Source organism: Lissotriton helveticus, chromosome 1_1, assembly GCF_964261635.1.
Source record: "Lissotriton helveticus chromosome 1_1, aLisHel1.1, whole genome shotgun sequence".
Classification (NCBI taxonomy): domain Eukaryota; kingdom Metazoa; phylum Chordata; class Amphibia; order Caudata; family Salamandridae; genus Lissotriton; species Lissotriton helveticus.
Genome location: NC_136057.1, coordinates 61869376 through 61892262, shown reverse-complemented (window position 1 = coordinate 61892262; position 22887 = coordinate 61869376). Strand labels below are relative to the sequence as shown.

Sequence of the window (22887 nt, the reverse complement as noted above, 5' to 3'; positions counted from 1 at the left end):
ATGGTGATTATGAAATGGATACCCTGTACCATTCGGTTACATTTTTTTCCCTGTTTGTCCCGTTCTACATATGGAGTACAACTGGGAGACACCCCGGACGGAACCCAATGATCCCAAAGTCAATCTGCAGAGCCTCTGTACCTCCTAATCACGTTGGGAGCCCTGTTCCGCCGGATTCCTCCATCCGTCCAGCAGTGTCCTCCGGAGTGCCAAAAAAACCTGGTCTTTCCCTCGGGCTCCACTTGAAGCCGCGCCGGGAACAACATGGCATACTTTAGGCCTCTGTTTCTCAGGCGCTTCTTGATCTCAAGAAATGATCTACGCTGTCTTTGTACCACTTGGGTAAAGTCCGGAAAGAAGCTGACCTCTGAGTTTTCAAGCAGCATTGGAGGTGCCACCCTGGCCTTTTGCAAAATTAGGTCTCTGTCTCTATAGTTCAGGAGTCTGGCCAGTATGGGGCAAGAGGGGGGACGTAGTGCATTATTAATAAAATATACAGTTAATACACATAAATAGATCTGATACATCTCAGATTAATAAAACATTAAAAAGCACTCTTTAAAATCACAAATAAAAATTACTTTAAGAAGGATAGAGGGAGCCCAATTAAAAATAGAAAAAGAGTCTTGTCAGCTTAATCCTGTGCATTAATTTTCAGAAGTGACTTGTGCATACACAACATAGATAGCAGGAACCGTGATACCGCAAATACAGTTGGGGATAGAGTTTTGTATTTCAGCAATCTAAAAGCCTCTACGTAGTGTTTGGTCCCAAGGTTTCTACATATTTGGATCAGCCAACGGCTTCTGGATTTTCTTTAGCCATGGCAGAAAAAGAATACATGCAGCTCTGACTCCACTGCATTGTTACATGCCCATTTGTAGAGAAAGCGCGCAGCGGTAGAACTTCATGTCTAAACTGAATACACAGTTTCCTCTCTAGCGCAGGTTGTATCTCATCCAGGACAGACTCTAAGATGTACTGGTTTTTTATTCTCAGAAATGCAACTGTTAGTGTACCTGTTGCTGCGCACCCTTGTAAACGGGCAAGTTTTTTTTATTTTTTTGAAAACATATTTTATTTGTCAATTGCACATACGTCGCAGGGCTCTGCACTCCAGAGACATCTGCAGAATCAAAGCATACATTACCACAGGAGCAACCGACTTTTGTGAGTGACATCAAGATACATAATGAAAATAAACTAAGTAATACAACAAAGCCCCCCCACAACTCCCCCTCCCTCTCCCTTCCCCTGAAGCAGCACAGAGTCCGCATAGTCCTGGCCACAGCCTTTATACAGAACAACAGAGTCTTAGCACGATAGCACATACCTCCCCGGATCCCCCCTGCCCTGCACCACCACATCCCCGTGTACATCAGAAATTATCCCAATGGATGAGCCTCTACAACAGTTGGCGGCTCCAGCCACAGACCCCGATAATCCGCCCATCTTTTCTATATTTTGTAATGTTTTCGTGGACATCCCCTGGCTACAAAAACAGGCTTTCTATCTCCATGCAAAAGTCCAAGCCGTTCTTCCATGCGGCCATCGATGGGGCCTGCGGCGCCTTCCACGCCTTGGCGATATCTCGCTTTGCCAATGTGACGCCTAGTTTCGTGAGATGTCATTTGTAAATGTAACCCCCTATTCCTTCCATTACGTGGAGCAGAGCTAGTCACGGCGTATGTGGGAGTTCCCACCCCAGGACCTCCAGCAGCCAGGAGAACACCCCCCCTCCAGAAACGATCCAGCGAAAGGCACTACCAGATAGTCTGTATGAACGTGCCCTCCTCCCGACCACATCTAAGACACTCCGGGGAGGCAATCAGACCCGCTCGGCACAGTCGAGCCCGGGTAAAATAGACCCTGTGCAATTATTTAATCTGGGTGAGGCGAAGGCGTATCGCTATGGCTACTCCCCATGGGGCCGCCAGGGCCTCCCTCCAATCCTCCTCCTCCAGTGTGCCCACATCTTTCTCCCAGTCCCCCCGCAGCTTCTGAAGTGTGGTGGAACAATGCGTAACTAGAGATTGGTTTCCATATGCCCCATAAAGACTCTCGCCTCCAGTGGGCTGAATTCAGGGAGAGATTCCAAACCTTCCAGACTAGGGGGTAGAGCATGGCGAAACTGGAGGTATCAGTAGAATTGTGACGGGGGTATAAGAAATTCCCTCTGTAGGTCTCGGAAAGACTTGAGCGTCGTGCCCCTCATAACATCCCCCAGAGTTGAAATACCAATATCACCCCATCCCCGGAAGCCCTGCAAGGCCGCCAGTTCGGGCAGGCACCCATTTTCCAAATGGGGGGTCTGCCTAGTCAGGGTATCCCACCAACCCATGCGGCGCCGCGCCTGCCTCCAGATCAAGAATACCACACGCGTAGCTGGCGGCATCCCGCCTCGCAGCGGCGCCGAGTACAAGATAGTATGCAGTGTATTGGACCCAATGAGTCATCGTTCCAGCGCATATGCCGGATCCCTCCTGTCACCGTACCTCCATTCATTGAGGATAAGGAGGTGTGATGCCTGGTAATACGAGCGAATGTCTGAGGATGCGAGTCCTCCACAATAGGTGGATAGAAAGCATGTTCGTAGAGCCACACACACTTGGCTCCCCTCCCATAGAAAGTGCCCAAGCACAGAATTCACCAGCCGGAAACATCTGAGCGGGATCGGGTATGGGTGATTCTGCAGCTGGTAAAGCAGCCAAGGAAGCGCCACCATCTTGAAAATTGCTGATCTGCTGTATAATGTCAAGGGCATACGCGCCCAGGACATAAGATCAGCACGGACTCGCTCCCATACCGGGGCCAATTTCCGCTCCCAGGAATTGGCTTTCATGTCTGAGAGGAACACCCCTAAGTATTTCAGACCCTTAACAGCCAACTGGATCGTGGTTGCCCAGTCGCCCAGAACCCACAGTGTAGATTTGTGAGGGTTTATATATAATCCCGACATCTCTCCAAAGATCTGCATGACCCGCAGGAGTCGCGGCCCCTTCTTGTCCAGAGCTGTACGGAAAAACAGGACATCATCTGCACATAGTGCGATCCTGTCGGACAGACCCGGAGTCCACTGGAAACCCCGACCTTCGCATTAATGCGCACCCATGCCGCCAACGGCTCCATGGCTAGGGCGAATAAATATGGAGACAAGGGGCATCTCTGCTGTGTGCTCCTCCGAATGGAGAAGGTGGAAGAGACCGCACCTGCCACCCGTACCGCTGCCGTCAGATCTGTATTTAGAAGCATTAGGTAAGAAAGGAAACGTGGGCCAAGGTTGTCTGCGCAGTAATGCAAATAAATATACCCAACTTAGGGAATCAAATGCCCTGTACATGTCGGCCAAAAGGAGTGCCGCTGATTCCCCCGTCTGTCAAACAGTCGCTACTGCCACATGTGCCCGTCTTATATTATGCCTGGTCGCCCTCTGGGACATGAACCTAGTCTGATCGGGGTGTATAAGCGTCAAGATGTGAGGCAGGAGGCGATTGGCCAACACCTTGGCCAAGATTTTAGCCTCTACGTTAAGGAGGGAGATGGGGCGATATAAGGCCTGTTGTTCCGGGGGCCGGCTGGTCTTAAGAAACACCACCACCTCCGCGTGCCTCCAATCCAGGGGGAGCAGGCTCTTTTCCCAGGCCTCCTCTACCACTGCCTGATAATAGGGGGCCAGCTGCGTATTATAGCGTCTGAAGAATTCACTCTGGAACCCATTGGGTCCAGGCACCCAACGGTGGACGCTGGCAAACATTCTCGGGGAGCATATAGATCCACATAGGACGTAGCGAAGCTCTCTGCTATAGCGGTAGGGTCAGTAATCGGTGTTCCCACCTCGTCTAGAATGCCCGTAAGGGCCTGGGAGTGAAAATTGCCCTGACAAAGTCGATGTAGCATCTTGCCAGACTTGTCACCCCCATTGGTATATCCTGCTGCGCGTCGCTAGCCAAACTTGGCGGGCCTCATCCATCAGGAGAGCGGAACAGGACTGTTGAGCTAGGAGCAGTTGTTTCACATGCCATCCTCCTCCTTCCTCCCGAGTCCGGCGCTCAAGTGCCTCTATGTCGGCCTCCACCCAAGTCAACTCTTCCTTTCGATTCCCGCGGACACCATGATATGTCTACACCCCGCAGAGTGGGCTTCAGAGCCTCCCATAAAATCTCGGTGCTAGACACCGACCCCTCATTTGAGGTTAGGTATTGAGCAATAGCCTCCCTCATATGCGTCTCATACTCGTCATTCTGTAGTTGCCACACCGAGATGCGCCACCTAAAGGGTTGTCGCCCCCTGCCCATATGGAGCTCAAGGGACACCGGGGAGTGGTCCGAGAGGGCGCGGGATAGAATCTCAGCCAACACCACTCTACTAACCATCGCCCTGGGAATAAAGAGTTAGTCGAGCCTGGAGAAGGACCTATGAACCACTGAGAGGTATGTGTACACCCGCCTGTCACCGTGGACACGCCGCCACACATCAACCCAGTAAAGGCCTGTCACCAGCCAGTGTAATTTCGTGGGATTTCCACTCCCTGGCCCCCCCCAGCCCCACATCTATCCCTGGCCAAGTCCATAACATAATTCTAGTCCCAGCCCACCACGGAGAACACATCGGGTATATCAGCCCATAGGGCAAGTAACCTCTCCACGAGAGTCCACCGTAAGGAGGGGGCATATACACAGCCTAGAACCAGGGGGTTCTCCCCAATCTTGCCCCGGATAAACAGGTACCCTCCCTGTGTGTCAGTCCACTGTTGCGCGTGTATGTATTGGACCCTGTGGTGTACCAGAATCGCTACTCCCCTTTAGCCCCTCGTGAACCCAGGATGAAAGACTTGCTGAAACCCCTAACGCTGCAAGCAGCGTGCCTTCGTGCCCATGAGGTGCATTTCCTGCAACATGAGGATGTTGGCCCTAGCCCTCTTTGCCTGATGAAGTATAGCCCCACGTTTGATTTTGTCCAGAGCCCCTCGCACGTTCCTGCTTATAATGCGGAGAGTACCCGGGATTACCCAATCTCTATGACGTGCGTTAGCCATAGGGGAGGGAATCTTCCTGCAGCACTGATAGAAGACTGTGGCAACGTGTGTGTGTAGAATAACGGACCCATAGCGGAAGTGCGACGCGTAACCTCAAACAACTCCCCCTCAACAAACCCCCCACCCAATACCTCAAAAACACTGAAGTATCTGTTGCGGCAGGGCTAGGTCCTGATTCCCAATGGGGGAACGAGTACCGCCCCAGCCAATGGATCCCCAACTTACAGCCCATGTTCTTCGGGCATGACCCCGACAAGCACGAGACTGGCATAGATCCTGCCCACATTAAGATTCCCCTGACAATTATACATCAGAATACATGCTGAACCAAAGAGAACTCCACAGCACTACATCAGCCCCGGATGTCAGGGTTCCAATGTCTGACACCCAGGAGTAGGGCCCCCCCTAGAGGAGGCCCCGTAGGACAAGGAGCGCCTCCGGGATCGCAACCGTCTAATCCCCCTCTGCTTCTGTCCCTCCGGGCCACTTCACTGGAGTAGGAATCCAACTCTCTCCTGGGCGGCATGTGCGCCCTCACTCGTACTGTTTCGTCCGTCCATTTGAAGACCTCCTCCGGGGTGTCAAAGAAGTGGGTGCTGGAACGGTATACCACCCGCAGGCGAGCAGGAAACAAGAGGGCATATGGGAGCTTAAGGTCTCTCATTTATTTATTTATTTATTTATTTATTCAAAGTTTTATATAGCGCGAACAAGATCTTAACAGATATCAGAGCGCTTCACAGGGGGGGGGGAGTGGGCAACAGGGGGGTGAGTAGACATAATAATTGGGTACAGTATAGTGAACGGTAGCATAATAGGATAACAGTCATGTGCTAATAAGATACAGGTAAACACTCAGATAGACAGTAAATGCGGGCCTTCTCAGACATGAACGATTGGCGCTGTTGTTACATTGTCATAGAGCAGAGGTTCCTTAGCCCTGGCCTGCTTCAGTATGGCATCGCGGTCAAGATAGTTCAGGAGCTTTGCTATCACTGGCTTGGGCGAGCCCCTGGCGGAGTTCTCTGCATGAGTGCTCTGTGGGCCTGCTCCACGGCAAAACACCGTGACATAGCTTCTGGGGGGAGCCAACTTTCCAACCACTGCATGAGGAAGCATTCCATATTGCCGTCTTCGGATCCCTCCGGAAATCCCAAAAATCTCAGGTTATTATGCCGGGCCTCCATCTTCAACGCAGAGCGCTAGACCCTTCTGAGCTTCTGAGCTGTCTCCATATTCGCCATTTTCTGCTTTAGAATTGTGACATTGTCTTCAACTTCCGAGATGCGAGTCTCAGTTTCGGTGATACGGGACACTGCATTACACACGTCCTGTCACAGCAGCATAACATCCGACCCTATTGCCCCGATTTTAGCATCCAGCATTTCCCTGGATTGGGTGATAGCTGCCATGAGGGCCGGTTGACCCCCCAGCAGCACCAGCCGCCGCTCCCGGACCGGTGAATTTGTCAATGGGCCCATGCTTGGTCGAGCCGCTGCCACCCTTGTCCCTTGTCATAGCTGCCCCATGGGTCCTGTTGTGGAAAAGTAAATTTTGCTATGTTCTGTGTCCCTACGCGTCCTCCATCATATGTTATATGTGCATGATTAAATATGCATATGTATTCCCCATGTTTGATTAAAGACGCAATTACAGTTGTGTCCACCTCTAGTATGGCAGTTTCCAGTTCTCGTGAATACTACGAATATCAGGCCTATGTAAAGCTACGTTGCCACGTTTCTCAGTGTGCACGTTATTCCATTGTAAAGTCCCCGTTTCTAGGCCTCAAAAGGGCCCGGACACCAGATTCAGCTCCTGTCTCCTGTCTCCTGAAGCCTCGCGGAGGAGTGATACAGCCCCCACCTGTATCCTCGACCCTTCACTTACTTCCTGCCTCACAGTGCCCGGTTCAGCCTGGCTCTGCCTCTGAGTCTGCCAAGAGTATGTTATGATTCCAGATTATCAGTTCAGTCCTCCTCCTCTGCATTCCTAAAGCTACTGAACTGCATCAATAGTTTCCGTCATTGTCTAGCCTTTACGGCCCCATGTTAGAGAAATACTGTATTAATGGTCATTTAATATTCTTCATCACGCACTACATGTAGAATAATGCATGGTCCAGTCTTAGTGTCTGTTAGCCTTTCCCCTCCTGACTTCTAGTTTATATCAACATGTTCTCTAAACATCAGATACTAGATACTGTTTAGGTACATGTCGCCCTGACTCTCCAGACTTCAGTCTCTGCTCCTAGCACAGAGTTCATAGCCCCCAGCTTCTCCTAGTGACACGTCATCGCCAGTTTGCGCGCACCATTAGGTTAGAGGTCCCGGCTCCTCAGGTAGCCCCCTCCATGGTTTCCGCCCCATTCATGACATATTCTGTTACGTTTGCATCACATGTCTATGTATACGCCCTGTTACACCTCTTTTCACCCTTATCTTTCGCGACTGCTACGCGTCACGCCTATTGCTCCACCCACTGCTACGCCTATTGCAATGTAATGCTATGTGTTTGCGTTATGTATATATGCTCATGTACTGTTATTAAAAGTTAGCCGTCATTCCCGATCCTGTCCCCGGCAGCTGCCATCCTATTCCCGTGCAGGTCGTCCTGTTCCTGTCCTTATGCTGTATTAAACCTGCAAAACTCCTACTACCTCGAATCTTGACTCTTATTTATTGAGCTATCTGTTATTCATTTATGCATTCAAAAATAGGGTATTATTTATTTATTTACCACATAATGGCGCCCGAACAGGGACCTGCCCTTTCCCCACGCGTCGGTGAAGCCACGCCGACCCCCTGACCCTCTGCAGTTGTGACGGAACTCTTCTGCGCACCGGCAGATATTTCTGCTTCAAGTATCCCTCAGGCCCACGGAGGAGACGGAGGAGGCGGTCCAGCATCCAGACGAGACGGTGGAGGAACGCGGCGAGTCCCGACCAGAGCCCAAGCCGAGAGTCCAAGGTCCGAGGTATCCGGAGGTCCACCCGTAACTGAAGTCCGAAGTTCGTCGTCCGTCGTCGTAGCAGTCCAGTCCGATCCGAGGCCTTCCGTTCTTGCTGCCCGGTGAGTACCGTCGCTGGGGTAGTATCTAGACAGGGTCAATCTAAATTGACTCTGGTCCGTGGGTTGGTGGTACACAGACCCACAAACGAAGTGTTCACCTAGGTGGATACAGGTCTTGATGCGTCCCTTTATGGGACCGGTATGTTCCGTACTGTTTCAACAGTGCATCCAGTAACTTTAGTCTGTTCCGTTCTCGAGAAATTCTTGTGTTTCTGTTCTCAGTATTCCAGGTAATATTCTGTCCGAACTGTTATGTTATGATGTTGTTCAATGTATTTCCAATGTCGTGGTATGCCTGAATTGTTCTCCCAATTGTTATTGTTCCTCGTCTATTGTATTGTGTTCCGATTCAAGTTTACAATGTCTCTCTTTTCGAGATTACGTCAGTTAAAAACTAGAAAGGGTTTGTTAGAAGAAGCAGTTCCAGTTCCGCCTAGGGACAGTCCAGGTCATTTTATGTATCAGAAGCATGGCATAAGTGCCATATTATATCTAGATTTATGGGTAGATTATACCAAACAGTTAGAAGAAAAGTATAGATGGCCCGTATCGGGTACATGGGATGCCGAGTGCATCATGAGAGTAGAAGAAGCATTATGGAAAAAGAAAGCCAGACAGTCACAGAAAGATGCCATCGAGTTATGGCGCAAAGAAGCTCATAAAAGAACCGAAAAAGAAATCAGAAAGTCAGAATTAAGTAGAGAATCCTCAGAACGAGCACAAGAAAAAGAATTAATCGAGATAGGTGAACGAATTAGAACTGAACAATCAGAGAGACAGAGGAATGCCCTTATTAAGGGTATGTATCCTCTCCTTGCCGAGGGCTTGCCAAAAGCGACCCCGGAGGCATCCAGTAATTTTCCGCCACCATTAGTTCCGACTAAGTTACGTCACAAACCGACCGCAGCTGATATTTTTATTTCGTCCTATTTGGACGACACAGTCCCAGAATATGCAAATCCTGTTCGCGCTCCGCCAGTCCCTGTAAATCAGGCACTTCCCGCTCCTCCAGACACCGGAGTACCTGTTACGGTACCCCCGGTCCAGCCCGCCATACAAGTCCAGCCTACATTTCCATTTCCCACTCTGCCAGGACGAAGAGCATCAGTAGACGACTCTAGTTTAGGGGCCGCAGGGGGAGGTCCTCCTCAGACCCCGCCGCCACATAAGCGTTTAACGACAGCCGAATTACATATGCAAGCGTCACAGCGTACGCCCAGACATCAGTCTGTAGCAGAAATAAGAAAAGCCCTTGATGAATGCGGCTATGATCCAGTCCCAGGAGAGGATAATATGGTTTTATATTCATTACGTGTAAGAAGGGTGGCCGAGTATCTAGTCACCCTACCGAATATGAAAGAAGACCTAGACAGAATATATCGTTTCATCCGTACAGGGGATGATCCAGGAAGCATTGGCGAGGCCATGTCCCAAAGGAAAGCTGAGACCCAGCTCATGATATTAAAGTTTCTGATCAATTGTCTAATAAGAGAACAAGATTACCCGTCCAAAGATCAAGCCGAAATGAGAACCCTGACAAAGTGGAGTGATAATATAGCCGAGGGTAAGCACAGAACCATCAGTGCTATGGAAAGTATGTACAAGAAAATTCGTAAAGAAATAATAAGGTTACACGATCAACGTAAAGCAGCACAAGTAAGCGAGAAAGAAAGTAACTCTGATACTGAAGAGGTAGAGGACGAGAATCCCGACAGAATAGCGTATGTAGGAAAATCTAGATTTCCAGATCGCCATTTACGCCTAGAACACAAGTCTACTTTCCATCATCCAGCACCAGAACAAGGTTCTCTAGAACAAGTATTCCAAGCTACCGATCACATTCTGAAATCACGAATCGGTTACAGTGAGTTGAGTACCATGCATGAACAAGAACTAGTCCGATCAGCAGTCCGATGGATTACTGATTCTACCACTTTTCCAGACGAAATAGTGGCACAAATGTTTCTGAAAATGCCCCCAGCCGAGCAACGACTGGCGGGTATGTATATGATTCAGCACCTCATTACATTGTATGAGGGTCAGCACTCTGATCCAGGCCCGTTACATGATATCCTGAACGAGTTACTCCAGTATAGATGGAAAGGTTTAGGTACCGATTTAATTAGTGTCGTTCTAGAACAGCGTCACAAATATAGAACGTTTCTGAACCCGCATTTTGTTCATGTCTCACCCCCAGAAAGTAAACCATTTTACATGGAGAGACAGAATCCGTTACGAGAAGTCCACCCAGTTAGAGGAACGGGTGGCGAACTAGAACGAGTGTTTGTTTACACTCCGATTACAAAGATGGAACTCCTAGAGATGAAGAAATTAATTCCCTGTCATGATAAAGATCCAGCAGGGTTCCACCGAGAATTAAAAGACATGCTCCGTATGGGAGAATACACGTATCCAGATATAATTAAAATGTTAAAGGTTCTGCTGCCCGCAGGGGTGTATGAAAAGCTCAAGGAAAAAGAATGGGAGGTGGGAGAGAAAAAGATCGATTGGGCAGTTCTAGAAGCTGAAGATAAGGCACGAGTACCAGGTACCGGTCTTGGAGCGAAATGTAAAGAATTACCTGAATTATTGATTCAAGTTTTACCCAGATTGTTAACAACGAAAAAGGAAGACTGGGATGCAATCTCAGCCTGTAAACAGAAACAAGACGAAGACATTAGTGATTTTTATTCTAGATTTGAGAAATGTTTTAGCATCAACAGTGGTCTCAAGACAAGTAGTGAGTCATACCCTCATCTTTTTGTTACTAAATTAGTCGAGAATTCAAGTCCACCAATTAAAAATCGAGTTTTGAAAGTCGAAAGTACCTGGCAAGCTAATACCCCGTCCCAGATGTTACAGATGCTCCAATACCACCAGAATAGAATCAGGGAAGAGCAAGAACACGAGAGAAAACGTATGAAAGACACGAAAATGAAAGTACTAGTTGCACAATCTGTTCCTCAAGACAGTCAGAAGAGGGGTCCAAATCAAGCCAGTCATCCTACAGCTCCCGTTAAAGGGAACTGCAATTATTGTAAACAGCCAGGTCATTTTATAAATGAGTGTGCAGTTCTGAAACATAACATAGCTACCGGTAAGACTAAAGAAAGACCACGTCCGCCTAGACAAGAACAAGTTTCACAGATTCCTCAGTCACAGAATGCACCACAGACAGTTACAGCACCGCAGCCCATCGCTGCAACACAGCATGTTACACAGCAGATGTACCAGTATGCACAGTCCGAGTATCCAGAGTATCAACCGTATTAATGAAACAGCCTAGAGAGGGAGGTAGGCTTGCCTCTCATCGAGATACCTGTAGATCAAGAAGGTCCCTATGTTCATAGTCAAGTACTAGGGAAAGATAGAAAGTTTTTGATTGATACAGGGGCAAGTAGGACCACAATTAGCCATGCCGAAGTTCCAGGGGCTCCGCTCTCAGGCTCAAGAAATGTTTCCCTTGGATTTTCAGGAAAACCCATTGTAAATGAAATATCAAAGCCAGTTACTCTAGAAGTAGGTCCATTGTCCCGTACTACTGATCTGTTACTTACTAAGTCATGTCCAGAGAATTTATTAGGCATTAAAACACTGAAAGAGTTAGGTGCAGTTATATGCTGTTCCCCAGAGGGAATACGTCTGTTCCTACGTGACTTTAAGGGTCACTATGTATTACGAGATTTTGATCCCAGATTGTCTAATGTTCCGCAGCATTTATGGGCGCAAGGTCCAACTGATGTAGGTTACATGCAAATCACACCCCATCGTGTGACTCTCAAGCCAGGTGTAGTGTTACCACGAATCAGACAGTACAGATTGCCACCTGAGGCTGTAGCAGCCTTATCCAAAATTATTGACGAGCTCATCGCTCAAGGAGTAGTTGTAGAAACTGACTCCAATGTATGCAATTCTCCGATCATTCCAGTCATGAAACGTACTGATCCAAATGCACCCCCAGTATATCGATTAGTGATTGACCTACGAGAACTTAATAAATGTATTATTCCCCAGTATCCAGTTGTCCCAGATATCTCTTCCCTGTTAACAGCCATTGATTCCGAAGCCTCATTTTTCACTGTCATAGACCTCAAGAACGCGTTTTTCAGTGTTCCCATTCATCCAGACAGCCAGTTTCTTTTCGGATTCTGTTTAAATGTAGGAAGCTATATGTTCACACGAGCTCCTCAAGGTTTCACAGAAAGTCCTAGTATTTACAGTCAAGCACTCAAGAGACAACTAGACAACATTCACATGCCAACTGACACTGCCCTGCTCCAGTATGTCGATGATCTACTGATCACAGCCCGTTCTGAACGTGCTTGCGAGCGAGCATCCCTTACAGTCTTGTATTTCCTAGCCGAGATGGGGCACAAGGTGTCCCCTTCTAAGCTTCAATTCTGTGTCCAGCAAGTGGTCTACTTAGGACACTTACTGTCCAAGAGGGGTAGGCAGTTGACACCAGACCGTATCCAGTTAATAGCGAGTCTTCCTCAGCCCAAGACCCAGAAGGAGGTACGTGCTTTTATCGGCCTCACTTCTTATTGCCGACAATGGATTCCTCAGTATGCATTCCTAGCCAAGCCACTGATACAGTTAACGACACAGGAGGCAGCCGTATCGTCTGTCCTCCCTTGGACATCTGAACATACACTCAGTTTCAATGAGTTAAAGAAAGCCTTATGTCAAGCTCCAGTTCTAGCTACACCAAACTACAGTACGCCTTTTACACTTTTCGTCACAGAAGGCGAAGGTACAGCATTATCTGTTCTCACACAAGATCAAGCAGGACAATACAAGCCATGTGCTTATTTTTCGAGCACATTAGATCCTGTAGCCCAGGCTCTGCCTGCGTGCCTCAAGTCAGTTGCAGCCACAGCACTAGCTATCAGACAAAGTGATTCCATAGTCTTAGGACACTCCCTGACAGTACAAGTTCCACACTCCGTGGAAGTTCTTTTAAACCGAACACAGACTCAGCACTTGACAATTGCACGTTTAACAGGTTATGAATTGACACTGTTCCAGCCACACATAGAAATCAGACGCTGCAACGTTTTAAATCCTGCTACATTGTTACCATCAGTTACTTCGAATTCTGCCGCACATGACTGTGTGGAAGTAGTTAACATTACGACAAAGCCAAGACAAGATCTGACAGATATTCCGTTACCAGATCCCGACCTGACACTTTATGTGGATGGTTCATGTATGAGAATAAGTACAGGAGAACTAGTCGCCGCATATGCAGTGACTACCGACACCGAAGTTATTGAAACACACCGTATTGACACCCTGTCCGCTCAAGCAGCAGAGCTAGTTGCTCTGACACAAGCCTGCCTACACGCCAAAAACTTGAAAGTTAATGTTTACACAGATTCGCGCTATGCATTTGGAGTCGTACACGACTTTGGAGTGCTCTGGCAGGAGAGAGGTTTCATGACTTCTCATGGAACCAAGATTCAGCATGGTCTCCTTATTCAAGCTCTGTTAGATGCCATACATTTACCGACATCCATTGCTATCATGAAATGCAAAGCACATACGAAAGTTACTGACATTATTTCTCAAGGTAACGATCTAGCAGATCGCACAGCCAAGCTTACAGCACAGACTCCAGACATTCCAGTTAACATGACACACACTCCAGATCCGACTCCATGTATGACAGTTAAGGACCCTACTCAAGATGTCATAGATATCCAGCTACATGCTACTCCTGAAGAAATCAAGAAATGGTCCGAACAAGGAGGGGTCCAGACAGATCAAGGATGGTTAACGAAGGGTAGAGCCACATGGTTTCTCCCCGACTCTATGGTTCAAGTCATTATCAATACCGCACATAGTCCAGCACATTTAGGAGAAAAAGCTATGTTAGACAGTATCCAGAACATTTGGTTCAACAAGCATTTACGAGCTGCAGCCAAGCAGAAAGTCCGTACCTGTATGATATGTTGTCAGTTTAATCCAGGTAAAAGTGTCCCGGTGGAACAAGGTGGATTCCAGCCTCCTGACCACCCTTTTGAAGTCCTCCAGATGGATTATATTCAGATGGAGCGATGTCGAGGTTTCAAGTATGTCCTTGTAGTTGTATGCGCCTTGTCCAGGTGGACAGAAGCATATCCAGTCCCAGATTACACAGCCGCGACCACTGCCAAGCAGTTGGTTCGTGAGTTCTTCCCCCGTTATGGACTCCCTAGGGTCGTATATTCTGATAACGGCCAGCCATTCTCATCAGAGTTAATGAAGCACGTTTCCCTTTTGTTAGGGTACCAGTGGAAGTTCCATTGTGTACGCCATCCTGAAGCAGCCGGTCTCGTAGAGAGACATAACCAGACCCTGAAAATTCGCATCGCAAAAATTTGTAAAGAGAAAGGTGTGGACTGGCTAGTAGCTCTGCCAGTCGCTTTGTTCTATATGCGTATGGTCGCACATTCCAGATCAGGTCTGTCCCCGTATGAGGTCGTTTTCGGCCGCCCCCCTAACATGTGGGGTACTCCTAGACCCCGAAGTATTACCGATGTTTCAAGTAATATGCTGACAGATTACCTAGCTTCCTTGATGTCTGCCCTCAACTCTTGTCGTTCACAGGTTGCCGCCGCATTTCCAGACAACACCGAGGTGGCACCGCATGAAATCGTTCCAGGATCCATGGTCCTTGTCCGGAATTTTGACCGCTCAAGTCCGCTGGAGCCACGCTGGAAGGAGCCCCGACAGGTCCTCCTCGCCACCCGTACAGCCATGAAGTTGGAGGGTCGCAAAGGCTGGGTGCACCTTTCACATATAAAGAAGTTTTATGGACTGAAACCCGTCTCAAAGAACATTTCCCAGGATTTGAAGGATTGCCAAAATATTGTTCTCAAGGACTGTCCCGCAAAAGACATTGCTACAAACTCTCCCCTGTTAGAGAAAACTCCGCAGCAGGAGTATAAGTTGAAACTCCGGTCTAGTAAAATAAGTCAGCCAGTTTGATTGTCTAAGTCCTCCCCTAGGTGAAACGGTTAGACTGTTTCTGACATGTATAAAATAGACCCCCATAGTGAGAGAGTTAGTCAAAACTCAATCCGATGTATCATTTTTCTATGTTTCATATTATTTCTCAGCACTATGATTTCCTGCACCAGTTATGCCTTTTACCTGTATTTTCTAGTTTCTCATGTAAATACGTCTTCTAATGCTACAGTAGAGCACACGTTTAGTGATCTACCTCCTCATGAACTCTCTTACCGCCTCGCTATGCAAAATAATTCTTTCATCCGCATGTTACATTACTCACACCAGACCAGCAATGCCACTAATTGTTGGGTATGTGGTCGACTTCCCCCTTTCCAGACACCGAAGGGAGTTCTGCCACTCTTTCCTTATCCTTTTTCACATAATGGTTCGTGTGGAGCATGGTCCACGTTAACGTTATCCTCAACAGATATGTCTTTTCTTAACAGTACATGTTTTCCAGACAAGCAAGGTCTCCCCCACAGAACCGGGTTAGATCTAGAAAATGAAGTGTATAATTTAGGTAATTATTCTTCGAATTTCATGGTCCTGAATGTTCAGTCTGATACTACTCCAGACTTACCTGCTATTTCAGTACTACCAGTCAAAGGTGAATTATGTGTCCGAAATAATGGTTCCATACATGTAGGACATAGTGATTGTACTACTATTGTCAAGTATAGTGACAGTAGGAAATCTATTTTCAAAGCTTCACGTCATTCTTATTTTATTTGTGGTCAGACCGCATATGTTCGTCTGCCCCTCGATTGGGAGGGAACCTGTTACATTGCCTTCCTACTGCCACCTGTTTTTCTAGCCCCACCCGACTACCATAGGAATTCCCACCTAGTACATACTAGACACAAGAGAAACCTCCCGATTGTCGATTATACTGAAACTGCTCTAGAACAATATATAGATATCAATAAAGGTGTCTTCCCTTATTTAGGTACAGTTGTGAATAGTAAACTGATACGTAGATTAACCAGAACCCTCGAAGCAGTAGTAATTGAGACTACTTCTGCTCTAAGTAATTTAACCGAAGAACAATCCTTTATGAGAATTGTTGTGCTCCAGAATCGTCTCGTCCTTGACGTCATATTGGCCGATAGGGGCGGGGCCTGTAGAGTCATCGGATCTAGTTGCTGCATTTTCATTCCAAATAACGCGCCGTCTGTCTATTCAGCTATAACCAGACTCCATAAAATTGCTCATCTGTTACACCAAGATCCAGGCACCTGGACATGGTCCGGTTGGTTCTGGAATATAATTTCCGCCTGGGGATGGAAAGTCTTGTCCTTTCTAGGTATTGCAGTAGCGATCATATTCAGCTGCTGCCTCTGTATACAATGTGGCCCTGCGATTTGCGGCATTTGTGCTACCTCTTGTATTCCTAGTCCCAAGCCCCGTTCTAAATCCCGTTCCAAGACAATTCGAGACGAGCAAATGATACTGTATGAAATGATAGATGGTATCATGAATATTGATGTTTCCTGAAGGAAACGTAGTGACAAGGAGGGAATGTGGAAAAGTACATTTTGCTATGTTCTGTGTCCCTACGCGTCCTCCATCATATGTTATATGTGCATGATTAAATATGCATATGTATTCCCCATGTTTGATTAAAGACGCAATTACAGTTGTGTCCACCTCTAGTATGGCAGTTTCCAGTTCTCGTGAATACTACGAATATCAGGCCTATGTAAAGCTACGTTGCCACGTTTCTCAGTGTGCACGTTATTCCATTGTAAAGTCCCCGTTTCTAGGCCTCAAAAGGGCCCGGACACCAGATTCAGCTCCTGTCTCCTGTCTCCTGAAGCCTCGCGGAGGAGTGATACAGCCCCCACCTGTATCCTCGACCCTTCACTTACTTCCTGCCTCACAGTGCCCGGTTCAGCCTGGCTCTGCCTCTGAGTCTGCCAAGAGTATGTTATGATTCCAGATTATCAGTTCAGTCCTCCTCCTCTGCATTCCTAAAGCTACTGAACTGCATCAATAGTTTCCGTCATTGTCTAGCCTTTACGGCCCCATGTTAGAGAAATACTGTATTAATGGTCATTTAATATTCTTCATCACGCACTACATGTAGAATAATGCATGGTCCAGTCTTAGTGTCTGTTAGCCTTTCCCCTCCTGACTTCTAGTTTATATCAACATGTTCTCTAAACATCAGATACTAGATACTGTTTAGGTACATGTCGCCCTGACTCTCCAGACTTCAGTCTCTGCTCCTAGCACAGAGTTCATAGCCCCCAGCTTCTCCTAGTGACACGTCATCGCCAGTTTGCGCGCACCATTAGGTTAGAGGTCCCGGCTCCTCAGGTAGCCCCCTCCATGGTTTCCGCCCCATTCATGACATATTCTGTTACGTTTGCATCACATGTCTATGTATACGCCCTGTTACACCTCTTTTCACCCTTATCTTTCGCGACTGCTACGCGTCACGCCTATTGCTCCACCCACTGCTACGCCTATTGCAATGTAATGCTATGTGTTTGCGTTATGTATATATGCTCATGTACTGTTATTAAAAGTTAGCCGTCATTCCCGATCCTGTCCCCGGCAGCTGCCATCCTATTCCCGTGCAGGTCGTCCTGTTCCTGTCCTTATGCTGTATTAAACCTGCAAAACTCCTACTACCTCGAATCTTGACTCTTATTTATTGAGCTATCTGTTATTCATTTATGCATTCAAAAATAGGGTATTATTTATTTATTTACCACACTGTCGCAGACCTGGGAGGAGCTGTGCTAGGCACAAATCCAAAGATCTTCTTCAGGGCAGGCCACACAGTCCGATCTGAATCCCCGTTCGGCACCTATGAGGGTCGCCGCGGAACCAGGGCCGCTGAGTCACCCCCGGGGCTTGAGTCCGCTAGGAGCCCCCCCGCTATGTGTGCGCGGACCGACAAACCGCCAATGTTAGTACGCTTATGAGGTGATGGAGGGGGCCCAAGTACATCCCAGGCCTTGTGCCTCCACTGATCACAGCAACCACCAATTTCCAGGGCCCTGTGGTCTGATTTGCCGCTGATGTAGGTGTCCCGGGGGGGGCCTTGTGTTTTGCGAACGTGATTGCGGAGCACCCAGTTTCACCCCACGCGGCCTGGCTCTGCCGCCAATCCCCGGCTGCGAGGCTACGCCGCCAATCCCCTCCTGCAGCCCTACGTATGGGGGGGAACTGCTGCGATGAGCTGTCTCTTCACCCACACCAGAAGACTCCACGACAGGCCACAGCGCTTGTTTCTTCCCCGCTCTCCTCACCTGCGCGGCCCAGCTTGACCTCCGTGCCTCTCTCTCCGGTCCTACTCAGGCCGCACTACAGAGCCGAGATGTGGCAGTCAATCCCAGAGGCCGCGATGTCTCCAGGGCCTCCCGGGTGATCAGCCACATGTGCGGGTAGGGGCCAAGATCCTACAGGCCACCGCCATGTGCGCTCCCGGCCTGGGAGCACTCAAGAGGAGGGGGGACCAAAAGTAAGAACTCAGTCCATCCCCATGCAGCCTGTGCTGCCGATCCCGCACTGTGGCCCCTGGGGGGGGGGGAATCCTTGCAGGCTGCCCCCAGCACCCGCATCGCAGGCCTCTACCCACCATGGTGCCATCCATTGAAAAGCGCTCCAATAATCAGGGGTCCAGGCCACAGCCACTGGTCCGGCCTCGCTACAGCTCTCCTCACCAGCGCGGCCCGACCCGGCCGCCGTCCATCTCCCTGTAGTCTTGCCGCCGGCCTCACTTCAAGGCCACAGTACGGCAGGCAATCTTCCTGCCACCCCGTCGCCCCCGATGTCTTTAGGCCCGCATGATAGTCGACTCCGCCTGCGGGTGGGACCCAGATAGTCACAAGGCACTCAGCGCCCCCTGGAGATCAACACGCAACGCTCCGGCTCCTCTGCTGGCAACCAGGCCGTGTCCCTCATACGGCGTGATCTCTCCGCCAGTAGCGTGCGTGGGCACCTCAAAATCACACCGGGCATCCTTCAGGGGTGAGTCAGCACTGCGGAGACTCCTCCAGAATCACTCGGGGGTCAGAGGAACCAGGATAATTGCAGGATGAAAAGCGGGCTAGATGGAGCTCGCTCAGCACACGTCCGCCATGATGGCTTGCTAAGCCATGCCCCCGTAAACAGGCAAGTTTGACCTCCCTGTAGCTCCAAACCAGTTCCTTTCTAGCGATTGTAGTACAAGCTTCCTCAGAGTTATGCCATAACCTCGCTCTGCCCAGCTCCAAAAATGAGTTCCTGACATATGCTAGCCACTGTAGTTTCCCTGCGCCCTGCAGGCCCAGTATCTCCTTTAACTCGTCCCTATACATAGCCAGTTCTGGGTTTACCCATACGTGGCGCCAATATATCAGGGGTCTAAGGGCAATTTTGTCTGCAATTGGCTTAACCCCCAAGTCCAAACGAAGCGGTGTAAGTGGATAGCTGAGGGGTAGACCAAATAAGTGCATGGTAAAAGTGTTCTCGGACTTGGTGATATTTCTGAGAGAACTATGGGGCATATGAGCAAGAACTTCGTTAATATTATCGCTGTTTTAGCTGCAGGAAACTGCCGCTAAAACGGCGATAATGGGCTTGCTAATATGCGCTATAGAATTCCAATAGAAGCCCAGGTTAGATGTCCTACACATCATATTGATATCAAATATTATATGTGTGGATTTAGAGAATACCCTTAAATAAAACCCTTTTTCTGACCACTTAATAGTACGAGTTTATTCATAATTATCCACACGTGGTGTCAGAAGTGGGATAATTCCATTACACTGCTGTAATGGAGAACCTCATCCAGAAACTCATACAAGGTCAGGAACAATTAGAATGGGCTGAAGAAAGACACATGTCATCAGCCCAATATGATAGGGAACTATTCAGCAGAACCTGTCCCTGCCTGACATTTTGGCTGCAGTTCCCTCGAACTATTACATCCTGCATGTCAACAGACCAGCCGGTAAAAGGGGCGGAGGGGTAGCTGCGATTATCCGCAACACCCATAAAGTCTCTTCCTTACCATCCCTTGATTTAATAGGATCAGACAACCTGATTTTTAAAATGGACATGAATACTGGATCACTACTTCTGATCCTCATATACCGCCCCCCTCAAAATATGCCCACTTTCACGGCATCCCTAGCAGAACAACTCGCCCCTTTGATAATTTCCCACAATAAAATCGTGCTGCTGGGAGATTTCAACCTCTGGCTGGACTCGGTTGAGTCTGACTCTCAGGCAGCTACGCTGAAAGAGACCCTCCTAGACATGAACCTCATTCAACATATTCACCTTTCAACGCATGATAAAGGGCATAGCCTAGACCAAATTTGGTCTCAAAACATCTCCCTGGCTATTAAATCCATCACGCCCTGCATTTGGTCGGATCATTTTCTGATCAACTTCACCATGACCACTGAAAGAAGTAGAAAGCCCCTGCCCCAGCTAGGAGGAAAGACTAGAATGTGGAAGAATGTTGACATCCCCGCTTTTATTGGATCCTTAACCTCCTCCCTTCCTTCACTCGATCAGGGCATCGAAGAAATGGAAGAAGCCTTCTCTGAGTGGCTACTTCAGGCAGCTGATGCTCATGCTCCCTGTACCAACTTTCCCCGCTCTCGCCCCAATGACGCTCATAGGTGGTTTACACCTCATTTGAAAACTCTTAAACTCGAAGTCCGTCAAATGGAGCGAAAGTGGCGAACAGCCTACTCAGAAAAAGACAGGGCTAACTACTGTAAGGCTCGTAAGGACTACCAAAAGCTTATTCTGAAACACAAAACTGACTACTTTTCGGTAAAAATTCTCAAGGCTCATAATAAATCAAGAGAATTGTTCAATATTGTGGAAAACCTTAGCACCAGTGACAGAACCTCTCTCCCGATGGTCCCCACCCAGGAGCTCTGCAACTCACTAAACTCCTTCTTTTTCGATAAAATCTGTACCATTAAACAAAGTATTCCTACCACTCAGCCTCCTCTTCTTTTTGCAGACACTTTTCATAATTTTGCTACCCTGGACTCCTATCCCCCTATTGAAAATGCCAATTTATCCAAACTCCTTACAAAGGTCAAATCCGGCTCCCCTGATGACATCTGCCCCCCTCACATTCTGAAAGAAGTGGGCGCCAGTTTCCCCGGGTGCTTACTTTCCATGCTGAATGGATCACTTACTCAGGGTAAAGTTCCATACAACTTCAAAAAAGCCCTCCTCATCCCCCTTATAAAAAAGGCAGGAGCTAACCCGCTAGATCCGCTCAACTACAGACCCATATCTTTGCTGCCATACTGTGCCAAACTTCTGGAGTCTCACGTCTGTGACAGCATTTCCACATTTCTGGAAAAATCAGAGTATCTTGCACCTAATCAGGCTGGCTTCCGCCCTTGCCATTCTACCGAAGCGGTCATTCTTTCGGTGCAGAATACTCTGAGGCGGAACGCGGATGAAGGGATCCATCAGGCTCTGGTGCTACAGGACCTCTCTGCTGCGTTCGACACGGTCGACCATACCATCTTGGTCGACTGTGTCGAGCAGGCAGGCCTTAGGGGCCCTGCGCTGAGCTGGATCCGCTCATTTATCTCTGGCCGAACTCAATCGGTCAGACTGGGCTCCTTCACGGCTCCTACTATATCCACTATCTGCGGAGTACCTCAAGGCTCCTCGTTATCTCCTCTGCTTTTTAATTTGTACCTACGCCCCCTTTTGTACTCCCTCAGGAAAGCAAAGGTAACCATCTTCAACTATGCTGATGATTTGCAGCTCATCTTCTCTTTGAACACCAAGGACTCTGTGGTAGAATTTCAAAACACCATGTCCCACATTCTGAGTTGGATGAGCTGCAATCATCTGAAACTTAACCCAGGCAAGACCGAACTGGTCCTGCCTGGACAGAGTACACTTAGTTGGAATCCCAGCTTCTGGCCCTCCAGTATGGGCGCCCCTCCATCTAAGTCACCCTCGGCCAAGAGCCTAGGTATCTTCATTAGTGAGGATCTCTCTTTAAAAAAACAGGTGGGAGCAGTTGTGTCCTCCAGCTTCTTTCAGTTGAAGAAAATTAAAAAAATTGCCTGTTTCTTCTCCTCAGCGGCCTTTACACAGATCGTCATCTCCTTGGTTCTGTCCAGATTGGACTTCTCCAACAGTCTCTACCTTGGGCTCCAAACTGGAGAGCTTAAACGCCTCCAGCTGGTTCAGAACCGAGCAGCCAGACTTCTTTTGAACATCCCTAGGAGGCAATCAGTCAGACTTGGCCTGAAACAGCTACACTGGCTGCCGGTTGAGCAACGCGTGGCCTTCAAAGCCGGGTGCATTCTATTTAAGTCTTTACATGACATTGGCCCCCTATTCATTAGAGACTTATTTAAAAGATACAGTCCTTCCCGCAACCTCCGGTCCACCCATAAATTCCTCCTGACTGTTCCTCCGTATAAGAGGAAGCGTCTCGGAGGCAGCTGCTTTGACCACCTTGCAGCTGCCTTCTGGAACTCTCTTCCCCTTCATCTAAAACTGAGCGACAACATCCTCAGCTTTAGACATTCCCTGAAGACCTGGCTCTTCTCTCAGGCACATCACTGAACTGCTTCATCTCTACTAATTGACTGTCGCGCCTTGTTCCTCTCTATAGCGCCATGAAGCCTCCGGGCGTACGAGCGCTCAACAAATGCTGATTAACATTAACATTAACATTAACAGAACCATTAATCACACCTTGAAAATTTATATAGGGTATCTGACAAAGAGGACGATGTCAACAAACTTGTTCCCAACAAACCAGGAGCCCAAACTGCTTTTCCGGCCATA

The 22887-nt window shown here is 48.3% G+C and overlaps 1 protein-coding gene across 1 annotated transcript in view; it reads right to left on the bottom strand.

The window, feature by feature from the left end:
* LOC144824223 (uncharacterized) overlaps positions 1 to 22887 on the bottom strand; it is a 476700-nt gene that overhangs the window by 259270 nt on the left and 194543 nt on the right. Inside the window, 1 exon segment of the mRNA XM_078683383.1 lies at positions 15544 to 15570. Within this exon segment, the coding sequence (XP_078539509.1) occupies positions 15544 to 15570 (27 nt within the window).